At 44.2% G+C, this 13,980-nt stretch overlaps 1 protein-coding gene across 2 annotated transcripts; it reads right to left on the bottom strand.

Annotated features, from left to right (window-relative positions):
* Positions 1-340: 340 nt before the first annotated feature.
* fam118b (family with sequence similarity 118 member B) lies at positions 341-13,086 on the bottom strand. 2 transcript variants are annotated; one of them, XM_080844324.1, is made up of 8 exons: positions 12,908-13,086; positions 11,037-11,141; positions 10,187-10,439; positions 5,380-5,607; positions 3,593-3,721; positions 2,241-2,538; positions 1,414-1,476; positions 341-979 (listed from the first exon to the last, which is right to left on the bottom strand). In XM_080844324.1, the coding sequence occupies exons 2-8, from the start codon at positions 11,132-11,134 to the stop codon at positions 966-968; spliced, it is 1,083 nt and encodes a 360-aa protein (XP_080700450.1). In that variant the 5' UTR covers positions 11,135-11,141; positions 12,908-13,086; the 3' UTR covers positions 341-965. The 2 variants fall into 2 exon arrangements, with proteins under 2 accessions (XP_080700450.1, XP_080700451.1); XM_080844325.1 differs by having other exon boundaries at positions 11,052-11,141.
* Between the last annotated feature and the right edge of the window lie 894 nt (positions 13,087-13,980).

Genomic DNA, 13,980 nt, shown 5'->3' with positions numbered 1-13,980 from the left:
GGTGTCATTTTATCAACCCTCCAAAGTGTTATTTCAAGAGTAGCCGCACTAGTGGGCAGAGTAGAGTTCACATTTCCAATAATCACATCAAGATTTGAGTCTTTTCCTCATGTACATGAAAGAGTCCTGTCAATACCTCCTTACAACACTGATATTAAAAGGTCCTAAACTATAGAGGATTCTTCACAGTCTTACCAGCCTAGATAGCTTAAGTATATTCATAATTCTTAAGTGTGCAACATGTGACCATACATTAAAAGAAAACGGCCTGTCCACAATTTCCATACATTTTCAATGTATTTATTCTAAAAGAGAACATATAAATACATAAAGACAGTAGACAAAAAAATATAACATAAAATACAAAATGCTAGCCATTGAGAAATCAACCATTCCATTTTTCTTCTTCTTTTGATGTTCAAAGACAAAACTCCAACTCCTGCCACCACTGCTCCATGGTATTCTCCTTGAGCTACAGGCCCGCATCAGTGGCCTGTTGTAGCATAATGACTGGTTGAGTTACACACAACACAGATTTAAAAACCCAGTCTCAGCTCCTCTATGGTCAGCTCTTAACCGTCCTACTGGCTTCTTTTTCCAGAACCGCTGCTGTCTGGCTCCAGAGGGCTCGGACCAGGAAGTAGCGTCCAGAGTTCAACAACAACTTGGTGGACAGATCAAGGTGTGTTGGAGCGCTCATCTTCATTGAGTGTCTGTCGGCTTAATCAGTCACTGTGCGCTTAAGCATGATCAGTCTGTCATGCGGCGGGGTTAGGGGGCTGTCAGTTTGAGTGGGATTAGGATATTATGGGGCAAGGGATTAGGATATTATGGGATGGGGGACTTTCTTCCATTGTCAATCCATGGAGGGTAGACCTGGGGAAGAGGAACAGGAAGAGGAAGAACTGCTATTCTACGGGGACACTGCGGAGGGAAAGACCTGAGACTCCCTACTCCTGCGCCTGTCAAGAGTGGTTGTCTGGACAGAGAGAAGAAGGACAGCTGTGGTGAACAAAGTTTCTTAAATATATACAGTGTATATACATATATATACACACATATACCCAGAACAATAATGTGTGTTTCATACAGACAAGAAACTGGTGAACTCCACAAACACAGGCACAACTTCACTAGTCTCATACACACTACACAGGGATGCCAGTCTAAAGAGTCAATGTTTTGATGTGAGGCTTTATATATGTACATATATATACCATGAACGTACACTTGTGAAATAACCCTGTACCATGTTCCCGTCTAAAGGCTTGTTATTCATGCACTGACAGAAAGAGATCACACAGAGACCCAATCAGAAGAGGATGCACAGGCATGCAACAGCAGGTCCTTTGGGTGGAGAGGCCATGTGCATGCGAGGTGCCATGGCAACGCCAGACTGGCTGGAACCCTAACCTTGCAGGAGGTTCTTCTGTGAGCTGAAGCCATTTTGGGTTTCCTCCTCGTTGTAGGGAGACGCTGACAAGGAACAGAAAAGAAAGGGTTAGAAAGTGCAGGTGTGTGTGTGTGAGAATCTGAGTTTGAGTGTGAGTGTGAGTGTGAGTGTGAGTGTGTCTGTGTCTGTGTCTGTGTCTGTGTCTGTGTCTGTGTCTGTGTCTGTGTCTGTGTCTGTGTCTGTGTGAGACAGATTGTGTGTGTGTGTGTGTGTGTGTGTGTGTGTGTGTGTGTGTGTGGCCCAGGTGGGATCACAAGACTGGGCTCAGCATCATGATGTCTGTCGGCCACCGGGCGATGGACAATGATGTTGTCCGTCAGCACCACCTATGTCTTTACCATGACCCCATACCAAAGAGACTGGTGGAAAATGACACCTTGCTCTAGCCCACTGACCCTAAACAAGCTGGTCATTAGTGTCTGAACATAAAGTGACGGTACAAACAAACTCAGCCAGGGTGAGAGTCTGCGAGCAGGGCAGCATGACCCTAAACCCACAGCCTCAGACACAAACAAACACATTAGTCCACTTAGGGTTCATTCAGGTATGCTCTTCAGGCAAACCATGTGCAAAACTTAAAATAACTTGAACGGGTACCCCTCTGCTACAGTTGTTATAAAACTATAAACAGCAAAAGGGCCATGCATGTGGACAAATCAGAGTGCTCACCTCTGGGCTGTCTTTGCTGTTTGTCTGTACAGTGTGATTTGACTTGTGAAAGGTAATTAAATGAACCCACACACCTACCTACACACCAAAAGACCCAAATCTAAGTCTAAGCCCTTACCCCAGCCATTGGTCTCCGAGGCGTGGTTGCAGATCTCATTGGCCAGCCGCTCGAAGTACTCTGGCAGGTCGGTGAAGTCGCTGCCGTAGGAGATGACCTTGATGCCCTTGTCGAGCATGTTGTCGCGCAGCTTCTTGAACTCGCCCACGTCCTCGCGCCGCACCAGCATGAAGTGCTCCAGGTCCGACTTGTGCTTGACCGCCTCCAGGAAGAGGGCCTGGAAGGTGGTGTCGTCCACCGTCCGCCCGCAGCCCAGGAACACAAACGACTTGGTCTCGTACAGCTTCTGGATCTCTCTCTGAAGGCGGGGAGGCGGGGGGGGGAGGTAATGGTGGAGAGAGAAAAAGAGAAAATTGGAGTGAGAAAGAGAGAAAGAAAGAAAATTGGAGTGATATTAAGAGAAAGAAAGAAAATTGGAGTGATAAAAAGAGAACGAAAGAAAGTGAGCTGGAATTTTTTTTTAAGAGAAAACACTGCGAGGGAGAGGGAGTTGGACAACATACCTGGGACAGAGTAGAGCAGAGTGAACTGGAAAACAATGAACTACCTTAAATCACTCCTTCTCAGGAAGCTGAAATATTATTAACAAACACCTCAGGCGAGCGAGGCCTCAGTCTCATCAAAGGGAGGACGAGATTGAAAGTGAGATAAAGCTCACCTTAGACCAATAAAATTGCAAATCAGATAAAGTGGTTTATTTATTAAGTTTGCTGGAAAGTGCAGGTGTGGTACCAGGAAACGTCCTGACTTCGCTTGCCTGATCATCAAACGCTGCCGTTGCTCAAGTCTTCCCCCTCTGAGTCATTAGTAAAAACCCTACCACTCCATCTCGGTCGTGGACGAGGTGAAACTGCATTGTGACAGCACTTGTTCAGCCGGAATCTTAAGTCAACAACTAGGGTCCACGTCGATACCAGGGCTTCCCCACATGACATCAGATCACGCAGCCCTGGTGATCACTCATGCTCAGGCTGCACCGGAGCCTCAGGGGCATTGCTACAACCCCAATCATTACGCACCAGTGACTTTCCACGTGCAGCGCACAGATGTTTTCACTCGAGGGATTCAGAAACTGGGCTATGTAGTCAGGAGGCAGCGCTTTCTTGCGATGGCCTGAGAATGTGCTTACTGGAAGTTTTCCTTGAATTGCAAATAAATTAACAATAGCTAATTGAGCAATCACTGGTGTCCCTTTGATGAGAGCTGGTGTACTCTAAGGCTTAGTAAAGATAGTAAATAAAGATAGATAGTAAATGTTGTGTTAATGATCAACTTGTTTGTCCTGGGTCAGAGAGGATTAGTCTGTTTGTGATAGTGTGTGTAGGTAAACATTTTAAAAGGTCCGGGCTCACCATGACTTCAGTGTTCCTCAGGACGTTCTGGTAGCCTGCTGGGTGCAGCACGATCCCACTGGGGTTTGTGTACACGCCGTGAATGTGCAACACACTCAGGTTCCTCTTTTCCTGAGCCCATTCCAGGACCTACACAAACACACACGCACGCACACACACACACACACACACACACACACACACACACACACACACACACACACACACACACACAAACATACACAATTAATTCATTTCACAATTCAATGCTCCCATACCAGATTCACACTGGGTTTCTCTGGGTTGGGACTCAACAGCACCCAACAAATAGGTCACATAATTTAACACACACACAAATGCATGCACATACACAGACAGAAACAGAAACAGATGTAAACGGACACACACACACTCACTTTGGAGAAGTAATCATTAATTTAAAGGGGTGGAAGTGGCAGAGAGTGCCATGCTAAATCCTCCTCATTGTTTTAGAGAGAGAGAGAGCCAAAAGACACCTGGCCAGAGAGATATGAATGAGCTGGGGGCCGCGTCATGAGTGGAGAGTCGTGAGTCGAGAGATGAGAGTCAAGAGTCATGAGTGGAGAGTTGAGAGTCGTGAGTCGAGAGACGTGAGTCGTGAGTCGTGAGTCGTGAGTGGAGATTCATGAGTTGAGAGCAGGCCAAGGGGGGTCCGAGGGAGAGAGATGGGCAGAGCAGGCCTTTCAGAGCAGACCAGCTCACTTTACGACTGCTAAACAGAGGGGCCTACGCCACATGCCAGTTATAACCAAAGACAAACATTAATTGGCTTTTTGAGTCAAACAACAGCTGGAGCAGATGTCTGAAACTCTGGTCTGACTCATACACAACTGAGATTTTACAGCCAGTGTGTAATGCCCAATATAAAAGAATGCTGCTGCATCAAAGAGAAGGGTTTATGATCTGTGGCACTGCTGACGACGAGCTCGGAATCTTTCACTGAAGAGGTGCTGAAGACCTTAGTGTTTCATTAACGTTATAACAATGTTACATACTACCAAATAATCTATTTTTGGATGCTATGACAACTACACGTGTTCCCAAAGAAGTAAAAATCAAAAAGTCTGTTGTCCATTTCCAATGTCTAATTATACATTAAAGGCGGAAGGCAAATTCTAGAGCACCTGTTCAAACATTTCCACTGGGTGCTATTTACAACCTCCCCAACAAAGATGGCTCTATTTAACCAAGATTTCCTGCATCACAGCCACACACACACACACACACACACTCATACACACAAAAGAGGACCTGTTGCAGACTACATGTTTTCATTTTGATTTGTGAGAACACCCCTGCCCCCCCCCAACAAAAAACCTCACCCTTTCATCCCCCTTTCCTTATTTTGTATAAACCGTGTGGCATGCATTCAATTCTGAAAGCTTTGGCATATTGTCATTATGTTTTTACACTCTTAAACTGTACATTCATGGCGTAATGGAAAAAGATCTGGACAACAGTTGTGCTGGACAACAGTTATTAAAAACACTTTCCCTCTGAAGGGGTGAACGAAGAGGAAAGAGAGAGAGAGGGAGAGGGACACGGAGAGAGAGAGAGGGAAGAGAGGGAGAGGGAGTTTATACACTCTTGAACTCTACAACAGTCATGGCATAATGACCTCTGCCAATCTAGCTCAAAATCCCCTTAAAGTTACACATCAGCACCCTGTACGTGTTATGCAGTCATGCAGTGTCTCTGGATCAAACATCCACTCATACATATTAGCCGACTGTATGCTATGCTAACTGCAAGTTGTTCGTCTCCGCTACCTGCTTCTCGTCGGTGAGGTCGAGGGACTCGAGCCGCGTGCCCTGCTGGGCGGCGTAGATCTCCAGCAGGTTGTCGAAGTTGGTGGTGAGCACGAGCGCGCCGTTTTCCATCAGCTGCAGCACAGAGCGCAGCAGGTGCTTCCCCGAGTGCTCCATCTTGCTCTCCAGGCTGTCGAACACCTCATACAGGCAGTCCTTGAAGAACGTGGAGCGCACGTTACCGGTCCGCTAGGGGCATAGGCGGAGAGGGGGGGGGAGATAAAAAAGTGAATGTGAGAAGAGAAAAGAGATGGAGAGGATGACAAGAAAAGCAAGAGAGAAAGAGTGCTGATGCAGAGCTATGAGTAGGTGCACTTTATCTCTTGTGTGCGCACAAGTCATTCACACTGCTTGTTTATCTGGTTGGTGGTTTGGGCGATAAAGAAACCTACAGCATGTAGCGTGAAGCGCTGCTTTTTTCAATCCTTCCTTGGCCAAAAAAGGTAATGCTACCAGTGAAGATATGTAAGCAACCAAAAACACAGATCATTTTAAAAACTTGAAAAGGGCAACGTGGTGAAATGCTAAATCCATAAGATCACTCAGTTAGGATTTATGGACTGAAAGCTGCAAATCAAGATTGAACATATAAAGCACACCTCACATATCTCAAGTAGGTTTGCTTTGTGATTAGTTTTACCCCTTTTTTTGAAGACTGTCCACTGAAACACTGCATGTAATATCCAATCAAACACATTTCCCAAACTAAAGAGGCCTAATTCAAAATTAGGATTAAAAGTCCTCAGGTCAGTCTCCTTCTCTGAGCAGCTGGGCTTTGCCTCACGTTTGACCCAAGCCCAACCTCTGAGCAGTGCTAAATGAGAGGACTGTTTATGTGAAGGGAAAAATGGAGGGAGGGGAGGGAGAGAGGAGGAATGTGGAAAGTGTGGAGTGACTGTTGGAGAGATTACGGGGTGTACTGTCTACGAAGGCCCAAATCTCATAACACTGAGCTGGCCTTGTGCGCAAAAGACCTGGCAGGAGCTGATGGAAGTCCAGACCAGGAAACAAACGCACTCCTCACAACAAGTGTGTTATGTACTACATTGAGAATACTCTCTATTTACCAGCAGCTAACTGCATGTTCCATACGCGAATGAATGGCAGACTGGATCGTCCTCTAGCTGCGTGCCTGCAAAGAGAGAGGGGGGAGACAAAGAAAGAGAGAAAGGCAGACAGAGAGTGAGAGAGCAAGAGAGAGAGAGAGAGAGAGAGCAAGAGGCTCTCTTGATAATAAATCAGCCCAGCTGGAGCCCAGGATCCATTTCCACAGGAAGGAAGTTATCCAACAAACACCCAGCCCACACCTCTCTGACGTGTGTGTGTGTGTGTGTCTTTCCTTATGAAAAGAAGGCAGCTGAGCTAATGTGGGCCAGATTCAGTGACCACCTCGACACGCGGTATCTCAGACACTGTGTGCAGCCATAGCAATTCAGACACTGTGCAGTTATAGCCACTCAGACACTCTGTGAGCCATAGCAACTAAGACACTGTGCAGTTATAGCCACTCAGACACTGTGTGTAGACATAGCAACTCAGACACTGTGTGCAGCCATAGCAACTTAGACACTGTGTGAAGCCATAGCAACTAAGACACTGTGCAGTTATAGCCACTCAGACACTGTGTGTAGACATAGCAACTCAGACACTGTGTGCAGCCATAGCAACTCTGTGTAACACTGTGCAGGAACATTTCACTGTGCAAATAGCAACAAAATCCAGAGATTAACTTCTTAACTGTGTTGGAAATGTTTTAATGAAACTTCCTTTCAGTTTTGGGCTCTCTATAACCATTGGCCAAGATCAGTTAGTGGAATTGGGCAGCCTGGCTCTACAGACCCCCTCGCCCCCACCCCCACCCACACATACACAAACACACACACACACACACACACACACACACACACACACACACACACACACACACACACACACACACACACACACACACACACACACACACACACACACACACACACACACAGCAGGGCCTTCCCTTTCAGATTAGCCTTGTTATTTTACCACACGGCACCCTGCACCAGGCAAGCAGAGCAGGGTCAGCCAAATCCACAATGTTTTGCCAAGACTGACCCATTAGCATGGGAAAGTGGGACAAACACTCATAGCTCCCTTCAAAACCTTCCAAGTCCAAGAGCAGGGCTCATGTCAAGTCCCTAGTGTCTGCACAGGCGCTAAATTGAACGACCATGCATAGGTCTTGTAAAAGGAATCAGATAAGTTGGCCAACGAAAGTCTGAATGAAGGAAAGGGGGGGGGGGGGGGGAATGTAAGAAACAAAGTCTAAATTAGGCAAAAAGGGGGAATGTAACCTAGAGATAGAAGACAAAACCCGAATGCATGTATTCCTCTGTGTGTAAGTGCAACAGGTCTTCCTGCCACAACACCCACACGGCACATTAAAGTGTGTCTCAACAGTCAGCTGATCACCTACACTGTAAACTCAAACAGTTCTACTAACTTATTAACATTATGTATTCAGTACTTAAAACCTGGTATTTAGTTGACCCAACTATGTATTCGTTTTCTGAGCAAGTGAAGACGTTTTAATTGTATTGGAATGTATTTGTTTGAGTAAACATGCCTGATAACTCATATTGTTTTAGCATCTGACGTCATCAACGTCGTTGAGAACACCATTGCAGAGATCTTGTGATGAGAGACAGAGACAGCAGACTTAAGGTAGAGGAGTCGTTTAGTAATCGCGAGGTTGGAAGGTTTCTAGTTCGATTCTCCACTCCTCCTTACCAAGTGTATAAGTGTGAACCCCTAAACTGCTCCTGATCTATAAATGCAAAATTCCTTGTAAATCGCTTTGGATAAAAGCGTCTGCTAAATCACAGATGTAAATGTACATCTGGCAACACTGGGAAGGTGGTCGACCAATGACAGTTCTCTCTACAGTAAGAGCTTGCGCAAGAAGTTGGAACGTAAGGGAGACAGCCTTTCAGAAACTTGTAAGGGCGTAATAACTAGTTTGTGAAAGACCCAGAGAAACACAAATATCCGACGAGGCAAAATCCTGGACGATTTTGGAATAATATGAGTTCAGAGAACTTAAAAATTATGAAAATGATAACAAAATAAATCAGTATAGCCGATGTATAATTTTTAAGTTAAGTTTACTTAAAAAAAAAATATATGTACTCAAATTGTATTATGTAATCGGTTACATCAAAAGTTTTAAGTACTCTGAACTTGTTCAGGTTAACAGTGTATGGTATGGCACAGGACAACTTTTACTCCAAGATATGGGACCCTCTATGGCTAAACAGCAGCTGATATCAATGCAGGCTGCGACAACACAAAAATGGAAGCATAATGTTTTGTTTCCGCTGTCTGGATGTCTGCTGTGTGATTAACTGTTATCGGAATCCTGGCAATGTTTCATGCAGTCTTACCCACTTCTGTTATCTGCTCATCTGTGTCAGCCCTTTCACTGTTATTTCTATCATGTCGTGTCATGTCATGTCATAAGATGATACTAGCCTCTAGTGTTTTGAAGACAGGAGTTAAGGTCATGCAAGACCAAGAGGTGACTTCAGAAAGAAAGCCTGTCGAGTTTAGTGGGGCACTGTTGTAAGATAATTTCAGTTCAGGTTTATTAGGAAGAATAGGTACAATCCTTGAGAGAAGTTCAGAAACCAGAGTGGGGAAAGCAGGCCTATGTGGGTCACGTCTCTGTAGGCCTAGGCCAGGAAAGGTCAGGTCACCACAACAGTAGCTCCTAGCCGTCCTAGACAGAAGAGAGTGTCAGCTGACTCTTGATACATTAAAGGCCACCAGAGAGATAACATGGTCAGCTACTCCCTGAGAGGCAGAGCTGCAGGGGTTTCACACAACATGACACATTTATGTCCATTTCTGCGGACGACAGACTGACCAGAGTAGGGATCACATGACATCCCATGACACCCACCTGGTTACCACATGAACAGAGGACATCAGTAAAAGACAGACTATAAGAACTTGACTTTCTCTGTAGCAGATCAGAACTCCTGAGATCTCCTGTTGTGTTGGACTTGATGAAATTGGTCTTGTTAACTCAACGGTATTTGTGATTCAACTTATCAAGTAAAGCTCTACCTTGTTACAACAAAACTTCGTACGCAAAAGGAACAAAGAATATTCCTAACACTGTGGCGTGAGCCAATAAGCCCCCCATTTACGGGCTACAATGCCCGTGGGGACACAGGTTTGATTCCGACCTGCTGTCGTTTCCCGATCCTCGCCCCACCTCTTCATTCCTCCTCACTTCCTGTCCAAATACTTTACTGTCCTATCCAAATAAAGGCTAAAAAGCCCATAAATAAATCTGAAAAAAAAAAAAACGGTCGAGTAATACTAGGGCCTTGCCAATCGAAAACTGTTTTTATAGATACAGGTAGTAAACAAACTGCTATGTTTTGATAGCCTGGTATACCCAGACCCAATTCCAATTGTTAGGAGACAGGGTCTTGCCACGCTCCACCGGGGATTGTTTCCAGTCATTGCGTGGTAATGGGCGATAGACCTCTGGTTAATTTTGAAACCACTGGACCAGCCTTTAACCAATTGGCATTGACCACTGTGAGATTTCTACATGTCCCGCTTAGCCACTAACAGTGCAAGCTGATACATTAGCTTAAAACAAGAGAGCAAAAGCTAAGCTAATGTTTTGAGAACTGTTATGGCACAGCCTGAAGTCTCATTATATCACTGCCTGGTTGTGTCAGCATGGACCAGGCCGGCAGCAGCTCGTGTGGCTTACCGGTGACAGCTTCTGGATGAGGTCGTGGGCCACGTGCACCAGGTTCTTGTCCTCCTGCAGGCTCTTCTGGAAGCGGCGGCTCTCCTCCTCTTCCAGCAGGTCGAATTCATTGGCGGCGTCCAGCAGCGCCTGGATCAGGCCCTTCCAGGAGCGCAGCGCGGGCACCCCTGGTGCCACCGCCGAACTCACGCCTGTGCCAATCACCAGCACCAGCTCCCGCGCCCGCTTCGTCTTCAGGCTCGGCAACAGCTTCCTGCCAGGGGAAAAGGAACAGTAAGAGGGCACACGTTTTCTATAGGTAAGGCTGTATGTGTGGGTGGTGTGGAAGTTTTTGTGTAATAATTTGATTCATGCCAACACAATCCTGTTTGTGTATGTGGTGTGTATCTGGTCATTAAAACACAGCCATGCAGTATTTGGTTACTCCTTTTTATGCAGTGAATATTACCTGCAAGGCTGCACTGAAATAAAATCACGACAAATAATGTGTTTAATGGTGTGTCTTTTGTGGATACAAATTTTAAATAGAACCATATCCTCCTGAGATGTTCCCACATGTTCAACAAAGAATATATGTCGTTTCAAACAACCGGCCCTTACAAAGATGTCAGTTCTTGCTTCTGCTGCACCTAATCAGTGCCAGTCAAACCCATTATGGCTACCATTAGAGCCACGTGAGTTCCCAACACTCAATACTGACAGTATTCGGACACGTTTCGTGAAGAATGCTGGCATGCTTACAGCAGCAGTGCAGAGGCACCATCTCTACTCTGTGCCATATCGGGGCCACATCTGGGCCAGACTCAACACACAGTTAGCAGGCTGTGAGGGAGGTCATAGGTTACATTACATGTAGTGAGGGTACCTGGCCTTCTTAGGGTTCGTGTGGCCATCCTCTGGGTTAGGAGCCGGGCGCTTCTCCGTCTTCACGTTCACACTAGAGGCCATTCGACTCCTGCAACTCAGACAATAGGCAATAAACCCTAGTACAAGTACAACACAGGCAAACTATCAGGTATGCTTCAGAACAATGGAGAAAAGACCTAGCATGAGCCATGGAGGGAGCCTTACTCACTAAGCACTTTGAAATGCAACTCTTGTAAAAAATGTGCTATATATATAAAGTCTTACTTACTACTTTATTGAAAGGTTATGACCTAAAAGGTAAAAGGTTGTGACCTACAAGACAAATCTGAGCTCATAAACACTATTGTCAACAGACTCTGTGAGAAGCCACATGGATGATCTCAGTCATTACCACACACATACACACACCAGACAAAACACAGTGTGAGACCCTGAAAAGATTTGCCTTAACATAATGGTCTGTAGTACCTCTATCAACACAGACTAAAGACCTTTAACCCTCCAACACTACAACCATTGTTCTGGTGCTTTAACCCTCACCTTCCTTAAATATATGAACATCCTCTCACACCTACATCAGTTTTATTATTTGGAGGGTTAGCCTGCCTCATCTAACCTCACTTGCAGTCAACCTCCAACTAATCTGGCCCGAAATTAAAGCAAAGAGCGAAATTGATTTAATCCTTCTGCATACATGATGACCTATTTAAAGGAGGTACAGAGTTGCTTCAGGATAACACATTTTTACACACAAAATAGTGGTAAAGATTTAAAATTAAACGTGAGTCTGCCACATCTCCTTTTTGACAAAGCAGAGTTTTGAGGAAATAATGGTAAACACTAACGAGATGAGAATAACTTAATGGTATCATCCTCTTCTAAATCTTGATGAGAACTCTTACAATGCTATCTCTATTTTAGGTAGAGATAACTATTTTACTGATCAGATTTCGGAGCAGGATATCCTTTTGAGGCCATAAGATCCGGACTGACAGCTAAATTCATGCTCATGTACGTTAATGTTATCTATCAGTAACTTACTTTTGGTCACTTCACCAGTAACCATAAGTTTCCTGGATCTAACTTAAAGATACAGTCTGCGGTTTTTGTTGGCTGTTGTTTGCATTTTTCAGAGCCAGGGCTGTAGCCTAGTAACATCGGATTATTATTAGTATCACTATTATTATTGTTTTTACCGCAAACACTGAACGGACAGGTAGACTCTACCTGGTAGAGGACTGTGAGGAGCTGAAGTCTAACGACTATAATAGCTGACTAGCCTTTAATGTACAGGCTAAAGCGGTAACCTACGTATTCATAACTCAAAGAAACTTACTAAACACGTAACACGTCACGTTAACAATTATTAAATGACACAAACCAATAACGATATCGTTTAATTGTAACGCAATTGTAATCCTAATTTAGGCTCAGTAGCTATCACAGGTAGCTAGTTAGCAGAGTTTAGTCAACATACGTAGGCTTAAGGTAAACCTATGGAAAAAGAGAGCTATAGCTAGCGTCCCTGTTGATTGTGTATGAATGAGTTAGCTATCGGTTGGTAAATTAATTCGTGTAAATACAGGTGGCAAAAACTCTATCAGAAAGTGCTGAAGATACTGATTTGCAAATGTATCGTAGCCGAAACGAAATGGAATTAGGTTATCCTAGCTGTTCTATCCTAGCTGTTCTGTCCAAGCTAATTCTCAACTAAAAGTAGGCAAACTTTCACTCAGTTGGCTAACTCATTTCAATTTGTGAGTCAACGTTAAACATTGAAAAGCCAAGACATGGATAACAAAGTTTTGCTTTGCGTTAACGTGGTGAGCTAATATAAATCCTAAACACACTTACCTTGGATAACAAACTCTTCAACTGTAAACTGTTTGGTCAAATAATTTTAGCGCGTTAAAATAGGCCAGTGTAATTCCAAAGAGAGGCGTAACATAATCCAGTCAAAAATGGCAGTTGTTTTTTATTCGACAGCCTAAAAGTAAAGTTGACCAGCTGTTAATTGACTTGGAAACCAGATGGATTAAGTCGAAACCTTTTGTGTGTACACGACAGCCAGCTCACATGTAGAATGAAGATTCCCATTGGCTCAGTTTCAGCAGGAAGCGTGTATTTGACGCGACTGTTGCCACCTCAACTTGTTATATTTCAGATACAGTAGCTTAGTAGTAATGATTCAACCTGATAAGTAAGGTGAGCTATTGTAACAGTTAGTGATTATTATAACGAATGATTATAATAGTTATAAATGTGTTGTCAGGTTTGAGAATAAGTAGGCTTTGCCAGACTGACTGATCAAGGTATCATAATCAGCATTATTGAAACATGTTACACATGATGTTGCCAAATAGATTTTACATTAAACTGGCTGCTCTAGACACCTCATGACAGAGTGTGGGTATTGTTTGTGTCAGAACTTTATTAATGATAAATGAAGAATCAGACAATGCAAGTCAGTATATTGGAAACTATTCTTTTTTTACATTTCCCCCAAAATACACATTGCCCTATCTTTACAATAAATCATGCTGGCCAAGCCTCCCAAAGACATTCAGGATTCACATGTAGGCCCCAAAGGGTGCATGCCAGCGAGACATGTGAAAGCCATGGGGCGCCTGTCTGGGTATATCTGCTGAGTCTGTCAGATCTGGGGTCCAACCAGTACAGCAGTACAGCAGTACAGTGTTGCAACCCATTATAAGTCATCTACCATCTGTGTGTGTGTGTGTGTGTGTGTGTGTGTGTGTGTGTGTGTGTGTGTGTGTTTATATATATATATATATATATATATATACTGTATATATACACACACACACACACACACACACAGATATATACTGTATATATATATACAGTGGTGGCCAAAATTATTAGAACACTAGGCATATTTAAGAGGTTTCAGTTGTTTTTGTTGA

Source organism: Sprattus sprattus, assembly GCF_963457725.1.
Source record: "Sprattus sprattus genome assembly, chromosome: 9".
Lineage (NCBI taxonomy): Eukaryota > Metazoa > Chordata > Actinopteri > Clupeiformes > Clupeidae > Sprattus > Sprattus sprattus.
The sequence above is the reverse complement of the archived record's forward strand: the minus strand, read 5'-3'. Positions and strand labels throughout refer to the sequence as shown.